The sequence below is a fragment of the Saccopteryx leptura genome, chromosome 2, assembly GCF_036850995.1.
Source record: "Saccopteryx leptura isolate mSacLep1 chromosome 2, mSacLep1_pri_phased_curated, whole genome shotgun sequence".
Lineage (NCBI taxonomy): Eukaryota > Metazoa > Chordata > Mammalia > Chiroptera > Emballonuridae > Saccopteryx > Saccopteryx leptura.
The window spans coordinates 182311871-182336499 of record NC_089504.1 but is presented as its reverse complement, the minus strand read 5'-3'; the positions used below and the strand labels follow the sequence as shown (position 1 = coordinate 182336499).

The following is a 24629-nucleotide window of genomic DNA, read 5'->3' as shown; positions in this document are numbered from 1 at the left end:
GGTGAGCTTTAGCTCAAACCAGATAAGCCCGTGCTCAAGCTGGTGACCTCGGGGTATCGAACCTGGGTCTTCCGCATCCCAGTCCAACGCTCTATCCACTGAGCCACTGCCTGGTCAGGCTAGTACTTTTTTTTAAGTGAGAGGTGGGGAGGCAGAGAGAGATGCCCGTATGCACCAGGACTGGGATCCACCCAGCGAGCCTGACCAGGAGATGCTCTGCCCTTCGGGCTGCTGCTCTGTTGCTCTGCAACCGAGTTATTTTAGTGCCTGAGGCAGGCCATGGAGCCATACTCAGTGCCCTGGGCCAACTTGCTAGAACCATTTGAGCCATGGCTGCTGGAGGGAGGGAAGGAGAGGGAGGGAGAAAAAGAGAGAGAGAGAGAGAGAAAGAAGGAGAGGGGGGATAAAGAAGCAGATGGTTGCTTCTCCTATGTGCCCTGACCTGGAATCAAACTCAGGACATCCACAAGCCAGGCCAATGCTCTACTGCTGAATCAACCAGCCAATGCTGACTAGTATTTTTGAAGCGAATGAATTTTGTTATTTTAAAAGGTGTCTTTAAAAATTTAATTTTGACTGTTTACAGCTAGCAATGTAACCAGTTTTTGTACAGCACGTTCTCCAATAATACAGAAACTTACTCTTTTTCTATCAACTAGCTTATGGTAAAACTGGTTTCAATTTATGCTGTTTCACTTGAAGTTGAAGAACCTATTGCAACATTAAGTGAGGACTTACCGTATATCACTCTTAACTCGTCAATTTTGTTGAACTCTTGTTAATTCAAGTACTTTACTTTGTAGACTGTTGGGTTTTCTTTATCACAGTTGTCTCAAAAAAAAAAAAAAAAAAAAAAAAGAAAGAATGGAACACAGAAAAAACTAACTTGATAAACTTACTGTCTCCAAAACTATCATCACCTCTTCTAGGTGGGTAGTCATCAAAGCTGTCTGTAGCAGGACGGGCCCTCCAGTCTGTATCTGTTTTGTCAGAATCCCGATTTCTATCTCGGCCAAAAGAACGATCATCCCTATCTATAGATATATTTAAAAACAAACAAACAAACAAACAAAAAACCACAAGTGAGACAACAAAACATTTGCTCAATATTTCTTGCACGTATAGGAAACTCCCCACAATTTACTGTATTTCTTGCTCATAGGGCAGCCATGAAGTTACCCTGGAATCCACACATGCACTCTTCAACTCAACTGAGTGATGTGTTTCCTCATTTACTCCCACTGGCTTAATACTTATCTGTCTCAACTTTTATATGGGAGTCCCGATATACACATGAATTATGGGTCATGTGTCCAGTGTCCTGTTGGTTACCTAATCCATTTATTAGGCATTAAACATTCAACTATTTCAATCAGGGTCTCTCAATCTCAACACTACTAACATTTTGAGCTTGAGAATTCTTTGTTGTGGGGGGCTGTCCTGTGAATTCCAGAATTAATCCCTGGATTCTACTGTATGTCAGTAGCACTCTCCAAAGTTGTGACAACCCAAAATGTCTCCAAACATCAACAAGCACTCAATTAAGATCTACTGCTCTAGATTAAGGTAGGACTACCATTATCTACCTTTATTAAAATTTCTTGGAAAAAAAAATTTTTTTCTTGGGAAAGGGCAACCTGCTTTGTCATCCTACGACAATAACAAAACAGAGAAACTTCTATCAGCTTTCTTACCTTTATCCTGGGCTTGATCAGCAACGTCCACCCGAATTCTCCTGTTACCTAGAGACTGAGAGCATAGGACCATATTAACCAACCTTTTGCCCCATTATGCACAAATCCCATGAGTGACCTTGAACGTCTGGGCATAGCAGAAGCACTGGGGGAAGGAAGATAAAGGAAAAACACTGTAATCTAGCCAACACTCCAATTTGTTGGCTAAAGAATCCTTTATAAAGACTTGAAAACTGAAACAACCCCTTAAAATCAACCAAGTTAAGTTGAGCTTAAATGATGTCAGGTCAACTAACTTGCTGTTTTTATAAAGCCAAATTTTGAAGAATAGAGTTTACTTTATACTATTAAAGGCAATTTAATATCAAGTACAATAAATTAAAAAACAATGTCCAATTAACAAAATAAAAGACACATTTGGGTTCAGAAATTATTCATTCAAGCATTTATGGAGCCCTTGCTATGTATGATAAAACTGCTTAAAGCATGGTCTCTGCATATAATCTCAAATTCTTTCACCTAGTATTATCTTTGTGTAAATCAGTTCCTGTAGGATACCCTGATTTCACTTTCCCACATCATTATATTTATATACTTTGAATCCAATTAATTCTACTGCTGATTTTTCCTCATTTCATAGTAGAATCCACAGTTGAAGAAGGATTACAGTGAATTTTAATTAAAAAGACCCAGAATTAAATACCACTAGAATAAAATTCCTAAATACACAGCAATTCCTAAGCCTGGACCATGACAACATTTTAACAGTTAATCCAGCAAAATTCAAATAAAAATCATATGCTATCTTTTTGAAAATCCAGATTGAGAAATGAAAAATTATTAATGTTAATAAAATCTAAAAATTATCTGAGAAGGAATATTTTGGAACAATTTCAGCTTTTCATATATTTTTAAAATATTTATTTATTTATTTTAGTGAAGGGAGGGGGAGGGAGGGGGAGAAGCAGAAAGTATCAACTACCATATGTGCCTTGACCAGGCAAGCCCAGGGTTTCAAATTGGTGACCTCAGAGTTCCAGGTCGACGCTTTATCCACTGTGTCACCACAGGTCAGATCAGCTTTTCATATATTTAACTAAATATGTATATTTTTATTTCTAACTAACATTTATTTCAGGTTATCAAGGTGGTACTCTATGATAGGAAAAATATTTTAGGAAGCCTTGATTTTAATTGCCTCAAGTGGCAGACCTGGATCACAGAATTATGGCACAAATGGCACTGGAAATTGCCTTCTCAACACACAGTGAGGGGTTTCTAGAATTAAAAGAGAAAAAACAGTCTTCCTTCCTTCCTAACTATAGTTAGATTTCTCTAGTTACTACAGGTAAAACAGCAGTTCCTAGATTAGAAACTTCCATCACTACAAGGTAAACATGCTTCAATATCCTGCTTGGGCTAGCCCAGTGGTCGGCAAACCGCAGCTCGTGAGCCAAATGCGGCTTTTTGGCCCCTTGAGTGTGGCTCTTCCACCAAGTACCTTGTGCGGGAATAATAAGGAATGTACCTACTTACATAGTTTAAGTTTAAAACATTTGGCTCTCAAAAAGAAATTTCAATTGTTGTACTGCTGATATTTGGCTCTATTGACTAATGAGTTTGCTGACCACTGGGCTAGCCTAAGAATCACTACATAGCACCAATCACGTAATAAATGTATTACAATTAGATTTAATCAGCCCTGGCTGGTCTGCCCAGTGTGTAAATGTTCCGGCCGGATTCAATTCCAGGTCAGGGTATACAGGAGAGGTGATCCTCTGCTTCTCATGCCCCTATCCCCCGCAACCATAGCAGGAATGATTTGAGGGAGTTGGCCCTGGGAGTTGAGGATGGCTCCCTGGCCTCAGCCTCAGGTGCTAAAAATAGCTCAGTTACTGAGCAATGGAGCAATGCCCCAGATGGGCAGAGCATTGCCTCATTGGGGGCTTGCCGGTGGATACTGGTTGGAGTCTGTCTCTCTGCATCCCCATCCTCTGCTCTCACTTGATTAAAAAAATTTAATCTCCATTTCCCCCTTACGTAGTAACAGCTGGATCTCTTCCCCCAAGATCTCTAATGTGTCTGGATAGAAAAACATCGACTGGCGATGTTAAAAAGCAGAAAGACTGAAATGTTGACTGTCATTCTTTTGTAAAAAGTTCCTTGGGGCATATATTTATTATAAACAACATTCAAGTACAAACTTTTAAAATTATAAAAAATTACTTCCCTGAAATGAGATAATGCCTTTTAATACTAACCTGATTAACATGATTTTTCTATTTGGCTTGATCTGGTCAGATTATTTTGAAAAAGCAAAGCCACGAGAGCTGAGGCAAAGCTGTGAGTTGAACGAATGCAAGATTCTATTAAAGACTTTGTGTGGTGGATTTCTTTCACCATGTTCCACCTCAGTACCTCCATGAATTATTGAGGCCTGCTGAGCTTGCTGAAGTGAGCTGTGACTTTTAAGTCTTACATAGTTAAATAAGCCAGGACTTTTCCTTGTAGATATTCTGGGAACCCGTTAAAACAGTTCCTGATCCAACTTAAAAAAAAGTATCAATGTGATAAACACTATAGAGTGATCAGCACCCACCCCTCAAACTCCCCATCCTGATTTTCTTTACCTCTTCATTGAGACTCAGGGCATTGAACAAAGAATCCAGGTCTTCAAACTCCGCATAACCAAAACCTTTCAACCTCTCAGGATTGCTGGGTTCACGTGGTAAACGCACTGCACTGATCTGAAGGAGTAAAGAAACAAGAAATGTTTCCCAATTCAATGTTCTGGTTCATTGTCTACTGTTAACCACTGTACATGCAATAAATTTTTTAAAGTACACAACAACCTGGTTGTCTCCAGGCAGAAAACTGGTGCACAAGAATAGAAGACAGATTTCACTGTAAGCCCTATTAAACCTTTTCAATTTAAATGACCCCAACCCTTCAACCAACCAACCAACCAACCAACCATAAGTTCACCATACTCCTTATATCCATTGACTTTGCTCCACTCTACAATTCTATCGTTATTCAATTAATAGCAACTGCCTGTTCCACAATTAGCTTAGTTTAGTTTTCTCTTTTTGTTTTCATTTTAGTTGGTTTAAATACACATTTCCAATGTTTTTTTTTAGTGAAAGGAGGAGAGGCAGAGAGACAGACTCCCTCATGCGCCCCTACTGGGATCCACCTGGCAAACCCACTAGGGGCCATGCTCTGCCCATCTGGGGCTGTCGCTCCATTGCTTAGCAACTGAGCCATTTTTAAGTGCCTGAGGCGGGTGCTGAGCCAAGGGCAACTTGCTCAAACCAGTTGAGCCATGGCTGCGAGAGAAGGGGGGGGGGCAGAGAAAGGGGAGTGGGAGAGATAGACAAACATATGGTTGCTTCTCCTGTGAGCCCTGACCAGGAATCAAAATGGGGACACCTACACACTGGGCTGACACTCTACCACTGAGCTACCCGGCCAGGGCTCACATTTCCAAATTTTTTTTTTTTCTTTTTAGAGAGGAGGGGGGGCAGAGAGAGAGAGAGAGAGAAGGGGGAGGAGCAGGAAGCATCAACTCCCATATGTGCCTTGACCAGGCAAGCCAGGGTTTTGAACCGGCAACCTCAGTGTTTCCAGGTTGACGCTTTATCCACTGCGCCACCACAGGTCAGGCACATTTCCAATTTTTATCTGTCGTAAAGGCAGCTCAATTTTTGTCATAAAATTTCTTGGGCAGTGTATTTTTCAGAAATCTTACTTATCTGAGAACCATTATTGTCTTCATACATTAACAATAGTTTGGTGGAACTTGCCATCTTCTTTTTGTCATCCACATCTGTTTCCTGTACCTTTCGATTTATTATTTTCAGGTATATTTTCTGGATCACTGCCATGATACTTTATTCTGGCTCTTGAGAATCTATGTATATGATTTTGTTATAGTCTCTTAAATTCTGGTTTAATTAAAATAAATAAATTCTAGTTTAATTTAACTCATGAGACAGTAAAGAAAGGAACAAAAAATGAGGGGGTAACTAAAGACCAGTTCTAGAGCATGCAGGTGAATGCCTAAACACATCAGATTTTATTCAACATTCTACAGAGAAAGGCCATTAGAGAGAAATCAAAAACAGGCCAGCCTTCTAGTTGGTCTATAGAACTGAACAGAGAGGAAAACTTGTAGGTAGCAAAGATAACCGCATTAGAAAAATACAATTACAGAGGTTGATGGCTCATTGCAGAGAACAGGACCTATGAAAGGAATCAAGAAACAAAGTAACAGTGAAGGAGGGAGCAGATTCTTGGGGGTAACTACTTTTAAATGTTTTTTTCATTGGCAAAGACTGGAGAAAAAGCCTAACCCACAGTGGTGGTACAGTGGGTAGAGTATTGACCCAGGATGCTGAGATCCCAGGTTCAAAACCCCAACGTTGCCAGCTTGAGTGTGGGATCCCTCACATGATCCCATGGTCGCTGGCTTGAAGCTCAAGGTCACTGGCTTGACTGGAGCCCCCCACCCCTCAAGGCACATATGAGAAAGTAATCAATGAACAACTAACTATGAGTTGATACCTCTCATCTCTCTCCCTTCCTGTCTTGTCTGTCCCTGCTCCTCCTTCTCAAAACAAACAAAACTAAACAAAACAAAAACAGACTGGAGAAAAACAAACAGAACTGAAAACTTTTATTCATTAAGTCCTAAGTATTTTTTTTCTTTTTTGTTCTTTTACGTCTGAAGTATTTTTTTTTTAATTTTATTTATTTTTCACAGAGACAGAGAGTGAGTCAGAGAGAGGGATAGACAGGGACAGACAGACAGGAATGGAGAGAGATGAGAAGCATCAATCATTAGTTTTTCGTTGCGCGTTGCAACACCTTAGTTGTTCATTGATTGCTTTCTCATATGTGCCTTGACAGCAGGCCTTCAGCAGACCGAGTAACCCCTTGCTCGAGCCAGCGACCCTGGGTCCAAGCTGGTGAGCTTTGCTCATGTTATCCTGGTCCGACGCTCTATCCACTGCGCCACCTCCTGGTCAGGCTCAAGTATTTTTTTAAAATCAAAAGAGATGAGCCTGACCAGGAGGTGGCATAGTGGATAGAGCGTCGGACCGGGATAACAAGGACCCAGGTTCAAGACCCTGAGGTCATCAGCTTGAGCGCGGACTCATCAGGTTTGAGCAAAAGCTCACCAGCTTGGACCCAAGGTCGCTGGCTCGAGCAAGGGGTTACTCGGTCTGCTGAAGGCCCGCGGTCAAGGCACATATAAGAATGCAATCAATGAACAACTAAGGTGTCGCAATGTGCAACATAAAACTAATGATTGATGCTTCTCATCTCTCCGTTCCTGTCTGTCTGTCCCTGTCTAATCCTCTCTCTGTCTCTGTAAAAAAAAAAAAGAAGAAATACAGCCATTTACAACATCATCAATGGACCCTGAGAATATAATGCTAAGTGAAGTCAGTCAGTCAGTCAGGAAAAGCTAAGAACCAAATAATTTTTTTTTTTTTACAGGGACAGAGAGAGAGAGAGTCAGAGACAGAGGGACAGACAGGAACAGAGAGAGAGAGAGATGAGAAGCATCAATCATCAGTTTTTCGTGGCATCACCTTAGTTGTTCATTGATTGCTTTCTCATATGTGCCTTGACCGTGGGCCTTCAGCAGACTGAATGACCCCTTGCTCGAGCCAGCGACCTTGGGTCCAAGCTGGTGAGCTTTGCTCAAACTCCATGAGCCCGTGCTCAAGCTGGTGACCTCGGGTTCTCGAACCTGGGTCCTCCGCATCCCAGTCCGACGCTCTATCCACTGCACCACTGCCCGGTCAGGCAGAACCAAATGATTTTAATCATATGTGGGATATAAAACTAAACTCACAGATACAACAGTATGGTGGTTACCAAAGGGAAGGGGGGTAGTGGGGTAGTAAAAGGTAAAGGGGGACAAATTTGGTGATGGAAGATGATTTGACTTTATGTGGTGGGCACATAATGCAATATACAAATCATGTTATCATAGAAATATATAGTCAAAACCTACATAATTCTATTAATCCATGTTGCCGCAATAAACTTAAAAGAAACAAACCATCTTAAGCTTTTAAACAAGGCTTATAATTATAAATATTATGGATTCTATTATATGTGAGCAAACTTTGTTAATATAAACGATACATCTACTAAGTTAAAGTATTCTTATAAAAAAAAGTAATTTTGATGTAAGCCTGAATGCCAGTAACAGAATGGCTGAGTTCAGAGAAACTCTATTTTTTAACATTTAACTGGGTATATAACCTTTAAGTTTCTTATTGAGAAGGGGTACAGGTTTTTGAGAGACTATCAATAAGGTATTGCTAATTTTGCTAAGATTGTCCAATTGGTGTCAGGCGACAACATTCTTAGCCAAAGAGCCTAAATACCATTTTATTATGCACCTGTTTCTTCCAGGTCTAGACACATCTTGAGAACTTTCTTAACATACAAAATCAGACAGTCACTACCAAAAGGCTACCCTCCATAAACTTTTAGACTTACATTTAATCCTCTAAAAAATTCCTTAATGGACTCTTCTGTCACATCGTAGGGCAGATTCCCTAGAAAAGCAGTGTAGGGTGGTGATTTGGGAAGACGGCTCCTGTCGATATTGGGTTCCCGAGCAGCCCGTGGAGCAGTGGGCAGAATGGAACGGTCAATTGGAGGTGCCCTATATACATCATCATCATTACTGTGCCAAGTGGTTGAAACTAGGATAGAAAAGTGAACATAAATGAAAACTTCCCTTACAGCTATTGTAGAATAAAAGGATCCAAGCTAAGTGCCAAGTATTAAATAAGCTGTATCGGGAAAGAAACGGATAATGTTAGAATCAGAATAGCAATGCAAAAAGATTCAGTCTTTGTTCCTAAGTATTTCAAGGCCTTTTAAGACTCAGGCTTTTGTTAAAAGTGACATGACTTTTATTCCTTCTGTAGGAAAAAAAAAAGACAGAACATAAACTACTATTTACTGAATATCACTATGTGCAGGTGCCATATTTCCCCATGTATAAGACACACCCTTTTCCAAAAAAATTTAGGGTCTAAAAACAGGGTGCGTCTTATGCAGTGGTTATAAACTTTTTTTTACTTGCATTTCCCATTTTCAGGCTTGTCTTTTTTCAAATTTCAGTTTCCCAAATTAAGGTGCATCTTATACACAGGGGAATACAGTACTTAATAGTCACTATATCCCCTTACCTTTTCGACAATCCTTTGAGGTTGTTTCTCATTTTACAAAGAAGGAAACTCAGATTTCAGGAAGATCCAGTAATCTGCCCAAGGTCACACAGATGGTAGAGCAGTTGAGGGTAATTCTGACAGAACTAGGATTCCAACCTGTGCTCCTCTCATTCCAAATGTATTTAATCACTACAAACAGCTCAGTGTTATATTTCAGTTGAAGAAAGTATTTTCTTCATGGTTTAGCCTCCTTTTATTATTGTTATTACTATTTTTAAAAAGATCAATATTGTCCCTATTGAACTGCCCATGAATTTGCACTTTAGGTATCAACACTTATAGAAAGCACAATTGATGTGGAATTTATTATGAAAATAAGTCACAAAAGAAAAAGTATTCTGCCCTGGCTGGTGAGCTTGGATGGTTAGTTAGAGCATCAACCTGAAATAAAGAGGTTGATTCCCTGCCTAACCAGGCGGTGGCGCAGTGGATAGAGCGTCAGACTGGGATGCGGAAGACCCAGGTTCGAGACCCCGAGGTTGCCAGCTTGAGCGTGAGCTCATCTGGTTTGAGCAAAAATTCACCAGCTTGGACCCAAGGTCGCTGGCTCAAGCAAGGGGTTACTCCAGGGGTCTCAAACTTGCGGCGCGCGGGCCGCATGTGGCCCGCCGAACAACGTTGTACTGATTTTTTTTTGTTTTCAACTGCAGTGAGAAAAGTGTTGCGTAACAGTTGCCTTTTGTAGACCTAGTGCAGCCCGCCGAACGGCTGTGATCTTGCTCTGCGGCCCACATGCTGAGTTGAGTTTGAGACCCCTGGGTTACTCAGTTTGCTGAAGGCCTATGGTCAAGGCATGTATGAGAAAGCAATCAATGAACAACTAAGGTGTCGCAACGTGCAACGAAAAATTAATGATTGATGCTTCTCATCTCACCGTTCCTGTCTGTCTGTCCCTGTCTATCCTTCACTCTGACTCTCTCTCTGTCTCTGTAAAAAAAAAAAAAAAAAAAAAAAAAAAAAGGTTGATTCCCAGTCAGGGCACACACAGGAACAGACCCATGTCTCTCTCTCTCTCAAATCAATAAAATAAATATTAAAAATATTAAAAATGAAGAAGAAAAATTATTCTTCAGTCTATAATTCAAGCTTATAGAAAAAAATGATGAACAGATTTATGTCATATCCAATGATTAGATACAGCTCCTACCTGTTCCTGGCTACTCCATGAAAGTACAGAACTTCTCCAAATGATATCCAACGACTCTTCCGTATTTTCCCAACATAATCACTATTCCTAATTCCTTTCCTCAGACCCCTTCTTTTTAAAATTTTACTTTAATTTTTTAAAAATGTTTATTTTATTGATTTTAGCAAGAGAGAAGAAGAGAGAGAGATAGGAACATCAATCTGTTCCTGTATGTGCCCTGACTGGGGATCAAACCAGCAACCTCGCACTTCTGGATGATACTCCAACCAACTGAGCTATCTGGCCAGGGCTCAGACCATCTTTATTTACCTAGGGACATGGCTTCTAAAATGAATTATTCTTTAACTCTGAGTATAAGTTTATAGATTACATTTTGGTATCACTTTATGAGGACACCATATAGCTTTAGACCCAAAAGGAAATAATCTAGTCCTTACTTTTCAAATGAAGAATGATTTACAGGTCAGTACCTTGAGAAAAATCTGTTAATGCAAGAGCTAGCTCTCCTGAATCACCACTTTAGTCCATAAACCTAAAATTCTATAAAATACATAAACATGAGATTTCAGGTTCTACGAAATGAGTAACTTCCTTTCAAATTACAAGTGTGAATCACTACTATAGAATAGCATTTGTCTCGAAGATAATGAAAATTCCAAGCATGATAGAAAATAAAAATTACCATCTCCTTCAAAGTCATCTGTTTCATCTGCCCAGCTGACTGGTTTGGGGACATAGGTGCTTCCTCCACCAGTCCCTCCATCCTCAGCCAGAAAGTCTGTTAGGGAGATAGTCTTCCCCTTCTTATTCTTCTTTTTTGCTGTTTTAAAAAGGTGAGAAATATTATTCATCAATACTTGGATATTAACAGTGTTGTACAACACACAATTGTTAAATATATTTATAAAAAAGGCAACATAAAGGTCCATCAAGGGATTGGATTGTGGCACATTTATATGAAGGAATACCATGCAGATATAAATAAGGAGAAAGCACAATATTCTGGCAGAGAAATTCCAACGAGAAGTAAAAATTTAAAAAGTCGCATATTAGTTAAGTCCCTTTTGTTTAAACACACTTTATCCATGTGTATGGAAAAAGATCTTAGGATTTTCAAGCACACCTCCTGTAAAGAAAGGGTGAGGTGCGGGGCAACCTTTGCTTTCCTACTATATTCACTCAATAATCATGAGATTTTTAATTTAGCAATTACTTGCATTAAGACATTTGCTGCTCCTGGGATACAAAGAAATAAAAACAAAACTCCTCACCCCTAATAACATATTCTGTATAACTCTTTTGAAGACTGATACTTGTAAACAACCATGTAAAGTAGGAATCATTGCTATCAAATTTTACAGAAAAAGAAACCAAGATTCAGAGATTAAATGACTACCCTAAAAATTACATAACTATTAGATGATGGAGCTAGAATTAAACCCAGGGTTTTGGACACTAAGTCTAGGGCTCTTTCCACAGAAGCCCAGCCTCTAAGAAGCTTGTTATTAGTTCTACGTCAGGTTATAATAATCATGGTACTCACCGTCATTTGAGAAAGCGTTCAAGTGGTTAAGATTCATATACCCAGCTGGATTGCTCTGCCCTCTAGAAAAAATTTTTTTTTTACCTCCTTACCTACCTTAATACCACATGGGCCCTGGCTGGTTGGCTCAAGTGGTAAGAGCATCAGCCTAGTGTGTGGAAGTCCTGGGTTTGATTCCTGGACAGGGCACACAGAAGAAGCACCCATATGCTTCTCCACCCCATCCTTTTCTCTCTCTCACTTCCCACCGCTCAGCCATGGCTCTGGTTCAAGCACAGTTGGCCTTGGGCACTGAGGATGGCTCCATGACATTGCCTCAAGCGCTAAAATAGCTTGGTTGCTAAGTAGCAGCCCCAAATGTGCAGAGCACTGCCCAGGAGGGGCACATGCAGGAGTCTTGTTTCCTGCCTCTCAATTAAAAAACAAACAAAAATAAAACAAAACAAGGCCTTGGCCGGTTGGCTCAGTGGTAGAGTGTCGGCCTGGCATATGAAAGTCCTGGGTTCGATTCCCGGCAAGAGCACATAGGAGAAGCACCCATTTGTTTCTCCACCCTCCCCCCTCTCCTTTCTCTTTATCTCTCTCTTCCCCTCCCACAGCCAAGGCTCCAATGGAGCAAAGTTGGCCTGGGTGCTGAGGATGGCTCCATGGCCTTTGCCTCAGGTGCTAGAATGGCTCCAGCTGCAACAGAGCAATGGAGCATCACCCCCTAGTGGGCATGCCAGGTGGATCCTGGCTGAGTACATGCAAGTCTTTCTGCCTCCCTGCTTCTCATTTCAGAAAAAGAAAAAAAAAAAAACAAACCCACATATGTAGATGAGAAATTATACTAAAGAGAATAAGTAAAAAATTCCTAAGAACCAACATAGTTAAATGTTTTCCAGTTATGAAATCTTTAAGAATCTCCAAATGCCTCCATTTAATGGACTGAACTTGGCTCTTTATCCAGTCCTTAGAACTTTTGAGATGGCACGAATCAGCAACTAATGCAGAAGAGCTGAAAGGACTAACTGAAGTTCTAGAACTGACCTCTGAGAACAGCCACTACATGGTCTGGTAAGAAAAAGTAAGAAGGCCTGACCTGTGGTGGCGTAGTGGATAAAGCGTCAACCTGGAAATGTTGAGGTCGCCGGTTCGAAACCCTGGGCTTGCCTGGTCAAGGCACATATGGGAGTTGATGCTTCCTGCTCCTCCCTCCCTTCTCTCTCTCTCTCTCTCCTCTCTTTCTTTCCCTCTCTCTCTCCTTTCTAAAATGAATAAATAAAAAATATAAAAAAAAGAAAAAGTAAGAAGCTTTGTTGTAACAAGTTTCATGGTTTTCATAGTCATGAGTTCCTCCTCCATGTTCTAATTCTCATCTAATTTTCAACCCAAGAGGTCTAAGAATCTGCAACTTGATGCACCATTTGTTTAAATAAAACCAGTGTTCTCTCACTTCGTACTTGCCTTTCTTTTTAAATCCAACTTATAAGAAATAAAGACCCATTTGCTATGAACGTTCTGCACAATCTTCTAGACACAATAAGAACTTGAAGTACTATGGCCTTTTTTTTAGATTTTATTTATTCATTTGAGAGAGAGAGAGAGAGAGAGAGAAGAGGGGAGGAGCAGGAAGCATCAACTCCCATATGTGCCTTGACCAGGCAAGCCCAGGGTCTTGACCCAGCAACCTCAGCATCCCAGGCTGACACTTTATCCACTCGCCACCAGTTCAGGCTGAAGAACTATGGTCTTAATGTGCAAACTAGATGAACTTGGCTGCCATATACAGGGAAAAGAGATGGCTTGGAATGTAAAGTTTCCATGCTTCTCTGAAGTGAATTAATACAATTCCTACTCTAAAAGTACAATTTATGATCAATCAGGTTGTATTTTGGATCTACTTTATGCTTTCAAAGAAAGCAGTTAGGAAGAGGTTGGGTATTACAGCAGTGACACTGCTCCTAGCTCATATGCAAAGGCCTAGGGGAAATTTTAAAAAGCTAATTTGGAAAAATTTTAAAAAGGTGCTAATTTTAATAGGACATAAAGCATACCTCTGAGGTAGAATGCTTATAATATATGTATAGGCTTATTTTAGTCTTTTCCATATACTCTAATTCAAAAACAGTGTCTAGGACTAGTAAGATGCTAGTTAGAGATCCTTACCCTCAGCCCTGGCCGGTTGGCTCAGTGGTAGAGCGTCGGCCTGGCGTGCGGGGGACCCGGGTTCGATTCCCAGCCAGGGCACATTTGCTTCTCCACCCCCCCCTCCTTCCTCTCTGTCTCTCTCTTCCCCTCCCGCAGCCAAGGCTCCATTGGAGCAAAGATGGCCTGGGCGCTGGGGATGGCTCCTTGGCCTCTGCCCCAGGCGCTAGGGTGGCTCTGGTCGCGGCAGAGCAGCCCCCCGGAGGGGCAGAGCGTCGCCCCTGGTGGGCGTGCCGGGTGGATCCCGGTCGGGGGAATGCGGGAGTCTGTCTGACTGTCTCTCCCCGTTTCCAGCTTCAGAAAAAGAAAAAAAGAGATCCTTACCCTCATAGGACTTAACCTACTATCATCAGTTATAACTGATTATTAACCTATCTGGTCCCTGGCATGATCAACATAGAACTAGTGGTTAATCCATACAATGAGGTCAAATTAAACATAAGATCAATAAAAATTTGATTAAGATATCCCTTTATCCTTTGTTCTATATACATATCTAATACCAACACAGAAATCTGTAATTAACTTGCCCTCTGGTCTAATTTTGACTTAAATCAACTTTCTCAGTCAGGGTTTCTCAACTTTTACCCCCGACTCTTGACAAATAAGTCTCATGGTCTCCTTTAATGTTATTGAAATTTCTTTTCTTTTTTGTGTGTGTGACAGAGACAGAGAGAGGGACAGATAGATAAGATCTCTAACTTAAGTTTCTTAAAATATAGCAGCATTGATTCAGTCATAATATAAATAGTAGATTTAGCCTGACCAGGTGGTGGCGCAGTGGATGGAGCATTGGACTGGGATGCAGAGGACCCAGGTTTGAGACCCCGAGGTCGCCGGCTTGAGTGCGGGTTCATCTGATTTGAGCGAAAGCCCACCAGCTTGGACCCAAGGTCACTGGCTCCAGCAAGGGGTTGCTCGGTCTGCTGAAGGCCCACGGTCAAGGCACATATGAGAGAGCAGTCAATGAACAACTAGGGTGTTGCAGCACGCAATGAAAAACTGATGATTGGCCTGACCTGTGGTGGCGCAGTGGATAAAGCGTCGACCTGAAAATGCTGAGGTAGCCGGTTCGAAACCCTGGGCTTGCCTGGTCAAGGCACATATGGGAGTTGATGCTTCCAGCTCCTCCCCACCTTCTCTCTCTGTCTTTCTCTCCCTCTCTCTCTCCTCTCTAAAATGAATAAAATTAAAAAAAAACAAAACAAAAAAACCTGATCATTGATGCTTCTCATCTCTCTCTGTTCCTGTCCGTCTGTCCCTGTCTATCCCTCTGACTCACTCTCTGTCTCTGTAAAAAATAAATTAAAACAAATAAACAAAACTAAAAAATAGTAGATTTAAAGGAACTAGCCTTTAAAAAGTAAAATCAATAAATCTAAAGTGGGTGACAATGTTTGCTTCGCTCTATTTTATTCCAAAAACTGAGAAATGATGTTATCATCTGTGCATTTTGCTCCTCCAATATCTGGACCGACAACATGTTTAGAATTCCAACGCTGTCCTCTGTTCTTTGTAAGTAAAATATTGTCTAATACTCCAGGTTTATCAATGATCAAACTGGTCCAACTCTTAAGTTTTCTTTTTAACTGATTACTTAAAAAGTTAAATCTGCCTGACCTGTGGTGGCGCAGTGGATAAAGCGTCTACCTGTAAATGCTGAGATCGCCGGTTCGAAACCCTGGGCTTGCCTGGTCAAGGCACATATGGGAGTTGATGCTTCCAGCTCCTCCCCCCTTCTCTCTCTCTGTCTTTCTCTCCTCTCTCTCTCTGTTTCTCCTCTCTAATAATGAATAAATTAATTAATTAAAAAAAAACATTAAAAAAAAAGTTAAATCTACCACCTCACAATACAAAATAGTGTGTCCATAAAGTTATGGTGCACTTTTTTTTTTCTTCCCAGAGACAGACAGAGTCAGAGAGAGGGATAGATAGGGACAGACAGACAGGAATGGAGAGATGAGAAGCATCAATCATTAGTTTTTCATTGCGCATTGCAACACTTTAGTTCTTCATTAATTGCTTTCTCATATGTGCCTTGACCGAGGGCCTTCAGACCAAGTAACCCCTTGCTTGAGCCAGCGACCTTGGGTCAAAGCTGGTGAGCTTTTGCTCAAACCAGATGAGCCCGTGCTCAAGCTGGCGACCTCGGGGTCTCGAACCTGGGTCCTTGGCATCCCAGTCCAACGCTCTATCCACTGCGCCACCGCCTGGTCAGGCAAGTTATGGTGCACTTTTGACGGGTCACAGGAAAGCAACAAAAGATGATAGAAATGTGAAATCTGTACCAAATAAAAGGAAAACCCTCCCAGTTTCTGTAGGTTGATGTGGCAGCATGATGACGTTAACACCGTGTATACAGCGGAGCAGCCCACAGCCATGCCAGTTGAGATGTGGACGGTACAGAGGAAAGTTCAGTGTGTTCTGTGGCTTGCTAAATTCGAATCTGTGACCAAAGTGCAACGTGAATATCGGCGCGTTTACAATGAAGCACCACCACATAGGAATAACATTACTCGGTGGGATAAGCAGTTGAAGGAAACCGGCAGTTTGGCGGAGAAACCCCGTTCTGGTAGGCCATCAGTCAGGGACGAGTCTGTAGAGGCTATACGGGATAGTTACCTAAGGAGCCCTAAAAAATCTGTGCGTGAGCCCACATCGAACTGCACTGAATAGGTATGAAACTGGGAGAGTTTTCCTTTTATTTGGTGCAGATTTCACATTTCCACTGTCTTTTGTTGCTTTCCTGTGACCGGTCACAAATGCACCATGACTTTACGGACACACTGTCTTAATTTAAGAACAAATTCACATGGACCAAGGAGGTTAAAAACGTATTTCCTAGAAATATTATTAAATCCTCTAACTGCCTCCTGACTCAATTACAACTGTAAATGTTTTTAACAAGCACTGAGTAGTGATCTCTTGGTATCCATGGTGATTGGTTTCAGTCCCCCCATACCATAATCCTCAGATGCCCAAGTCTCTCCTTATGTAAAATGGTGTAATGTTTTAAGATCATATCTATAATTACTTATAATACCAAAAACAATGTAAATGCTATGTAAATAATGTAACTGTATTTAGAGAATAATGACAAGAGAAACAAAGGTCTGAACATTGTTAGTACAGATGCAACTAACTACCTCAGACCATACAATATGCCACCAAACATAACCTTTTCCCCCTAATATTTTTTCACCCAATGATTGCTAATGTGAAACCCATGCATATAGAGGGCTGACTGTACTTGGGAAGTTCTTTATATACACATATAAGTTAAATACAAGATCTTAAAAAGGCTTTTTCCAAAATTAAGCCTATAAGGCCTTAAAAAAGACAATACATTTGTAGTCATCTTATAAACAGGGTCTGTTATGATATATACAAAAGTAAACACAACCATTCAACTTAACTTATTTTCTCAATTTCTACACTACTGATTCTGTTGAGAGGGCTATCTTGTGCATTGTTGGATATTACACTAGCATCTCTAACCCCTACTCATTAGATGCCAGTAGCAAAATCCCCACCAGACTTGACACACAGAAACGCCTCCAGACTTTGCTAAATGACCCCTGGGTGAAACAAAATTGCCCCTGGTTGAGAACCACTATTGTTTTTTTTGTTTTTGTTTTTGTATTTTTCTGAAGCTAGAAACGGGGAGAGACAGTCAGACAGACTCCCGCATGGCCCGACCGGGATCCATCAGGGGCGAAGCTCTGCCCACCAGGGGGCGTCGCTCTGCTGCGACCAGAGCCACTCTAGCGCCTGGGGCAGAGGCCAAGGAGCCATCCCCAGCGCCCGGGCCATCTTTGCTCCAATGGAGCCTTGGCTGCGGGAGGGGAAGAGAGAGACAGAGAGGAAGGAAAGGGGGAGGGGTGGAGAAGCAGATGGGCACTTCTCCTGTGTGCCCTGGCCGGGAATCGAACCCAGGTCCCCCGCACACCAGGCCGACGCTCTACCGCTGAGCCAACCGGCCAGGGCCGAGAACCACTATTCTAAGTAGTATTTTCACATCAATAAATAAAAGGACAAACAAAATGAAATGTTAGCCCTACATAAAGTACATCAGCAGAAAACTGCAATAATAAACCAAGTATTCAGGATGATCAGGTTGGAGCATGTAAAAATATGCTTTATTTTTCTTAGAATGTTTTCCTGTTATTACTCTATCATATTGGAAACAAAAGCACTGATTAGCAGATATTGGAGTGATAAAATCTATAGACCAGCTGCTATTTTTATATTTCAAAACAGAGGCATCTCAAAGTACTATAAGCATTAAAGTTTACTGATTGTACAGTGCTGCCCTACTCCTGCACCTTTCTTAAACTACAGTGTGTCCGTAAAGTCATGGTGCACTTTTGACCGGTCACAGGAAAGCAACAAAAGACGACAGAAATGTGAAATCTGCACCAAATAAAAGGAAAACTCTCCCAGTTTCATACCTATTCAGTGCAGTTCGATGTGGGCTCACGCACAGATTTTTTAGGGCTCCTTAGGTAACTATCCCGTATAGCCTCTACAGACTCGTCCCTGACTGATGGCCTACCAGAACGGGGTTTCTCCACCAAACTGCCGGTTTCCTTCAACTGCTTATCCCACCGAGTAATGTTATTCCTATGTGGTGGTGCTTCATTGTAAACGCGCCGATATTCACGTTGCACTTTGGTCACGGATTCGAATTTAGTGAGCCACAGAACACACTGAACTTTCCTCTGTACCATCCACATCTCGACTGGCATGCTCCGCTGTATACACGGTGTTACATTATCATCTGCACATGCGTACATGCTGCCACTCATTCTACAGAAACTGGGAGGGTTTTCCTTTTATTTGGTGCAGATTTCACATTTCTATCGTCTTTTGTTGCTTTCCTGTGACCAGTCAAAAGTGCACCATGGCCTGACCTGTGGTGGCGCAGTGGATAGAGCATCGACCTGGAAATGCTGAGATCGCCGGTTCAGAACCCTGGGCTTGCCTGGTCAAGGCATATATGGGAATTGATGCTTCCAGCTCCTCCCCCCTTCTCTCTCTCCTCTCTAAAAATGAATAAATTAAAAAAAAAAAAAGTGCACCATGATTTTACAAACACACTGCAGTATCTCTTATTTAGAAAGGGAATTTACAAAGTTTTCAACATTCAGATGAAGCTTTGTCAAAAGATTAAGTTTCTTAATTTTAACTCTTGTCAGACTATAACTCTTGTCAGACTAAGTCCCACTTCTTTTTTTTTTTTTTGTATTTTTCTGAAGCTGGAAACGGGGAGAGACAGTCAGACAGCCTCCCGCATGTGCCCGACCGGGATCCACCCGGCACGCCCACCAGGGGGCGATGCTCTGCCCATCTGGGGCGTCGCTCTGCCGCTACCAGAGCCACTCTAGCGTCTGGGGCAGAGGCCAAGGAGCCATCCCCAGCGCCCGGGCCATCTTTGCTCCAATGGAGCCTTGGCTGTGGGAGGGGAAGAGAGAGACAGAGAGGAAGGAGGGGGGGTGTGTGGAGAAGCAAATGGGTGCCTCTCCTATGTGCCCTGGCCGGGAATCGAACCCGGGTCCCCCGCACGCCAGGCCGACGCTCTACCGCTGAGCCAACCGGCCAGGGCCAGCATTATTCTTAATAGGCAAAAACTGGAAATAATCCAAATGCCCATCAACTGATGAATGGATAAATAAAATGTAGATAGATGTCCATAAAATCTGGCAATAAGAACTGAGTTCTCATATACCCTTCAATACAGATGAACCCTGAAAACATGCGAAGTAAAAGAAGCTAATAATTAATGTCTACACACTGTATGATTCTATTTATAGAAAATGTTCAGAACAGATAAATACAAAGAAACAGTGAATTAATGTTGGAGGTGGGAAGACAAATAATTGCTAATAGATCAAGTTTTTCTTTTAGGAAGTGAATGTGCCAAATCCTCCAGAATTAAAAACTAATTAAGGATTAACACAAGCCTGACTAGGTGGTGACACAGTGGCTAGCGTTGAACTGAGGTGCGGAGGACACAGGTTTGAAACCCCAAGGTTGCCAGCTTGGGCACAGGCTCACCATCTTTAATGTGAGATCAGACATGACCCCATGGTCACTGGCTTAAGCCCAAAAATTGCTGGTTTGAGCAAGGGGTCACTTGCTCTGCTGTAGCACCCCCTAACCCCGCAGTCAAGGTAAATATGAAAAAGCAATCAATGAACAACTAAAGAGCTGCACGAAGAATTGATGCTTATCTGTCTCCCTTCCTGTCTGTCCCTCTCTGTCAAAAAAAAAAAAAAAAAAAAAAAGATTAACAAATGTTTCTTTAAAGAAACAATACTGTATAAATGCAATCAATGTACCCAAATACTAGAGTGCCTAGAACTACCACTTAGAGCAGGGGTAGCCAACATTTTTATACCTACCGCCCACTTTTGTATCTGTTAGTAGTAAAATTTTCTAATCGCCCACCGGTTCCACAGTAATGGTGATTTATAAAGAAGGGAAGTAGCCTGACCAGGCAGTGGTGCAGTAGATAAGAGTGTCGGACTGGGATGCAGAGGACCCAGATTCGAGACCCCGAGGTCGCCAGCTTGAATGTGGGCTCATCTGGCTTAACCAAAAAGCTCACCAGCATGGACTCAAGGTCGCTGGCTCGAGCAAGGAGTTACTCGGTCTGCTGAAGGCCTACGGTCAAGGCACGTATGAGAAAGCAATCAATGAACAACTAAGGTGTCACAACGAAAGACTGATGATTAATGCTTCTCATCTCTCTCCATTTCCGTCTGTCTGTCCCTATCTATCCCTCTCTCTCTCTCTCTGTCCTTGTAAAAAAAAAAAATAATTAAAAAAAAAAAAAAAAAGACTAAGTCAGGACTAATAAACTCCACCACCTCAACTCGTGTTCAGTTACGTACAAACCCCTCTTCTCTGCCCAATTTCTTCATCTTGACACAATCTGAGGAAAATACCTATTGCCATTTCCTCACTTCTCCAGATAATTCAATGATAATTTACATCAAAAAATAAAAATAAGGATCTAATACACATCATGCTAACCAGTAGACAAAAGTAATCAAAGCTTCACTTTAAGAGAGGAACTATATAAATTCAAAAGACACCTTCTTGCTTTGGCCATTTCCCTACCATTAGGACCATAGTATCTATCACAAATTTTAAGAAACTGATTATTGTAAATATATATACACATACTTAATTACAAACAAGCACTTGGTTAAAATCCAAAACAAAACAAAACCCTGAAGTTCATCCTTTTCCTACACCATCATGAAAATAAAATAAATTCTAGAACGTTTTAAGACTAAGAACAAGCAGTAGGGTATTCTATGTAAAGCTATACATATGTAGTATGTGAATTACATCTCAATGCTGTTTAAAAGTATATACTTAAATGACATTACTTATAAACACTGTTTTACTTTGACACTACTCCATCTGTACTTGAATTTTCATTAAATTCTAGTCTTGGTCTTCTGATTCTGGGTATATTATATTCTGGGTGTATCCCAGAATAAAATACAAGGTAGAGTATGAGACTTGAAAATAGGTAGGCTATAAACAGCATAAATGGCAACCAACAAAACGATTTTAACTATAAGGTTCAGCATTGTACAAAAACTATCAAACGAGATCCCACACTTAATGGCATTTTGAAGTGTTATGCATATGAAAGGCCTTCTGTGGGCATACATACACTATCACTGATTTTAAAGCATTTTAGTCTCAAAAATTAACAGCATCAAACACATTTAAGTATAATGAAAATACACTCTGAAAATTTTATAGTTTTATTAATACAGCCATATGGGTTGAATGATCAATATCTGGGATTACTAGTCACGCAACAAAGTCTGTGCGATTAGAAAAGATTCTAAGTGGGAAAAAATTCTGACAAACCCCAAATTCCTCAAGGACAGACTGTCAGATGTAACCCTGTGTTCAGATACTAGCATAGTGTCCCTTACACTAATATACAATCTAAAAAGACTTATGGAATTAAAGGAGACGAGGGCTCTCAAGAAGGTAAATATGGAACAGAAGGAGACATCATTAAGCAAATACTGTTAACTAGTCCAGGATTTCATTCAACTCTGTAAAATTAATGACACCAATTGCTAATGTCTTATGCTTCTAAAAAGTCCACAAAAGTTATGGAAAAACGGAGTATAGGTGTTTCACTAATTACTGACACTAAGCTGTCAAGATGGTAAATTCAGGCTGAGAACACTTTGCTTCAGATGAAGCTTTTGGGCAGCACCGCAAACTTATGACACGGAAGACAACCTTGTTATTTCTAAGTTGATAATGGAGAAGAGTCAGGAGTCTAAAAAATTTTGACCTTGCTCTGCCACCTGCATACAGTGTGACCCTGAACAAATAATTTCATCTTCTTCAGCTGGGAGATACCACCATTTGCCTACATTTATTTCACAGAGCATCAAATGAGGCAAGAGACATACATGTAAGTGCTTGGTCAACTGTCTAGTTTTACACCAATGAAAAGGTTCCATTTCCTCAACATTTTCCAAAGACATACACAATCCTTAGTCTCCTATGTGATAACAGAGATGGATAAATTTTCAGTGAGAAAGGAGCATCCAGAGATAACAGGGATTCAATCAAAGTTTTGTAGAATGCAAGGTCGTGCCAGGGAAAAGGAACTACAGTGGACCTTTGGTACTGTACGGGTTGGTTCCATGACGCACCCTCCCCCATATTGTGGATACCAAAATCCTCACATGCGTAAGTGCTTTAAATGGAATGACACAGTATTTGCATATAACCTACACACATTCTCCCATATACTTTAAATCATCTCTAATTACTTGTAATAATACAATGTAAACACAGTGTTACACTGTGTTGTTTAGGGAATAATAATGTCTATACAGGTTCAGTACAGACACAACTACGGCAGGCTAACTGCATAGCACACGCTGCAGCAACACAACATTCCCTTCCCCATCCCTGTTGATTGAATCCTCGGATTAGGATTGCCCATTGTATATACCCCAAACTAAATGCTACAAAATGGTGCACAGCTCACTGACAATTCCATTAGAAATGCAATTAGACTAGGAAAAAAAAAAAAAAAAAAAAAAGAAATGCAATTAGACTGTATGACAGTGATATTCCTTCCCCCAATTAGTCTAAAAAAAGAAACCAACTCTAGAAACTAGTATCATTTAAAACGCACTTCCTAGTGCAATTATCTTAGGGAAAAAAAAAAGCTGAACCCCACCAGTGAAGCTATAAAAAGTCAACCAAAATGGAAGCTGTCAAGGGATCTGATCTTGTTCACCACTCAGTATCTACCACGCCATGAACTGGGCCTAGCACAATTTGCCCTCAGTAATGTGTTGACTGAATTAAGCAAAAAAGGCGTAAAGAAACCTAGTCTCCATCCTTGCTTCCTCTTCTCCAACACGTGGGCGCACCAGTGTGTCTCCCAACCTCACCTAACTCTAAACGTAGACCTCCAAATCTAACATATATACACTTGGACTACAGGGGCCGGGCCACATTCTAAAGGGGAAAGAGCAGAAAGCGGAAGAACATTAAAAAAGTACCACATGAGCGTAAAGTCTTGCCATCTGTACTCCCGCGCGTGCTTTTAAGGCGAGCCCGTCTTCCACTACCCTCGACTCTCTCAACGCGCACGCGCACCGCTGCCCCCCCCCCCCGACTCGCGCTCGCGTTCTAACTGCACCCCCTTTCATTCCCCTGCCCCCACTCCGTCCGCAACTGCCTCGCGCCTCGGAGACCTAGTCTAGGGTGCACCCGTCTCCGCGCGCCAACCGCCTCCTTCTTTCCTCCACACCTTCACGCTGGCATAGTACTCCCTCTATGAGAAGGCCTCACACCTCCCACAGACATTCCTGCGTTTCTTCTTATTCCAACTCAAACCAGAGTTCATCATTACTCCCCGCTCCAACCTCGCGCAGATGGGGTGAAAAGGGTGAGACGGAGGGTGTCCTTCCCCTCCCCCCAAACATCCAGAGGCGATAACCTAACATGGCCTAGCCGCCAGCTTTCCGCAGCCTCCAAATCCGAAGGGAAGCAGTGCCGCCCATTCCCCGACTCCCGGGAATCAGTGGATCAAATTCGGAGAGTGGGTTGGGAGCCCGGTCCTAGGACGCACTCGGCCGCTCACTCACCTGAGGCCGCCATATTGAGAGAGGGAGAGAGAACGCAAAGGACCCGGATGAGACAATCACGTGATTATAGCGGGAGCGCCGGGTTAGGAGACACGAAACTGGAAGGGGGCGGGAGGTGAGGCGTTGCTGTTCCAGCCAGGTTCGTATAGCAGCGCGAGGAAGTGCCGCAGCGTCCGACGGGAATACTTGTGCGACATGTGGCCAAAGAGGTGGGGCCTGGGCTGTCGCAAAACCCCTAACTCTTTACGTGGGGCTTGGGCTATGGCGAAACTCCTATCGCTTTACGTATGACTACGCACAGACGAGGGACAGGAACTGAGCGGGGTCTCTTGATTCGGGAACTTCCTGTTGGTGGGTTTAGCCAACCAACAGGAAGAGGTGGGGCCGCTTTGGCTAGGGCCGCTTCGCTGGGGCCAAGTGGAAGCAGGACGGGACTTTGAATGCGTGTGCCATAATTGACTTTCTGAACTCGGAGATTCTGAATTTCTTTTTAAACCTCTTTTGTTGAAGCAGAGCAAGCCTATAATTCTGGCTATGAATGCTTTTAACTCGGCATATTTAGAAGGAATAAGGAAGTAAAAGCTATAGAACACTTAATTGCCATGGGTTTTTACCTCATTTAAACCTTTCATTTTA

The 24629-nt window shown here is 41.8% G+C and overlaps 1 protein-coding gene across 2 annotated transcripts in view; it reads right to left on the bottom strand.

Moving 5' to 3' along the window:
* EIF4B (eukaryotic translation initiation factor 4B) overlaps positions 1-24147 on the bottom strand; it is a 44789-nt gene extending 20642 nt beyond the window's left edge. For both annotated transcript variants that reach the window (XM_066369622.1, XM_066369624.1), the window contains exons 1-6: positions 23994-24147; positions 10789-10926; positions 8217-8425; positions 4325-4441; positions 1695-1749; positions 900-1034 (exon numbers count right to left, since the gene is read on the bottom strand). In XM_066369622.1, coding sequence (XP_066225719.1) covers positions 900-1034; positions 1695-1749; positions 4325-4441; positions 8217-8425; positions 10789-10926; positions 23994-24006 — 667 coding nt within the window. In that variant the 5' untranslated portion in view covers positions 24007-24147. The remainder of the gene's footprint in view (positions 1-899; positions 1035-1694; positions 1750-4324; positions 4442-8216; positions 8426-10788; positions 10927-23993) is intronic.
* Positions 24148-24629: the final 482 nt, after the last annotated feature.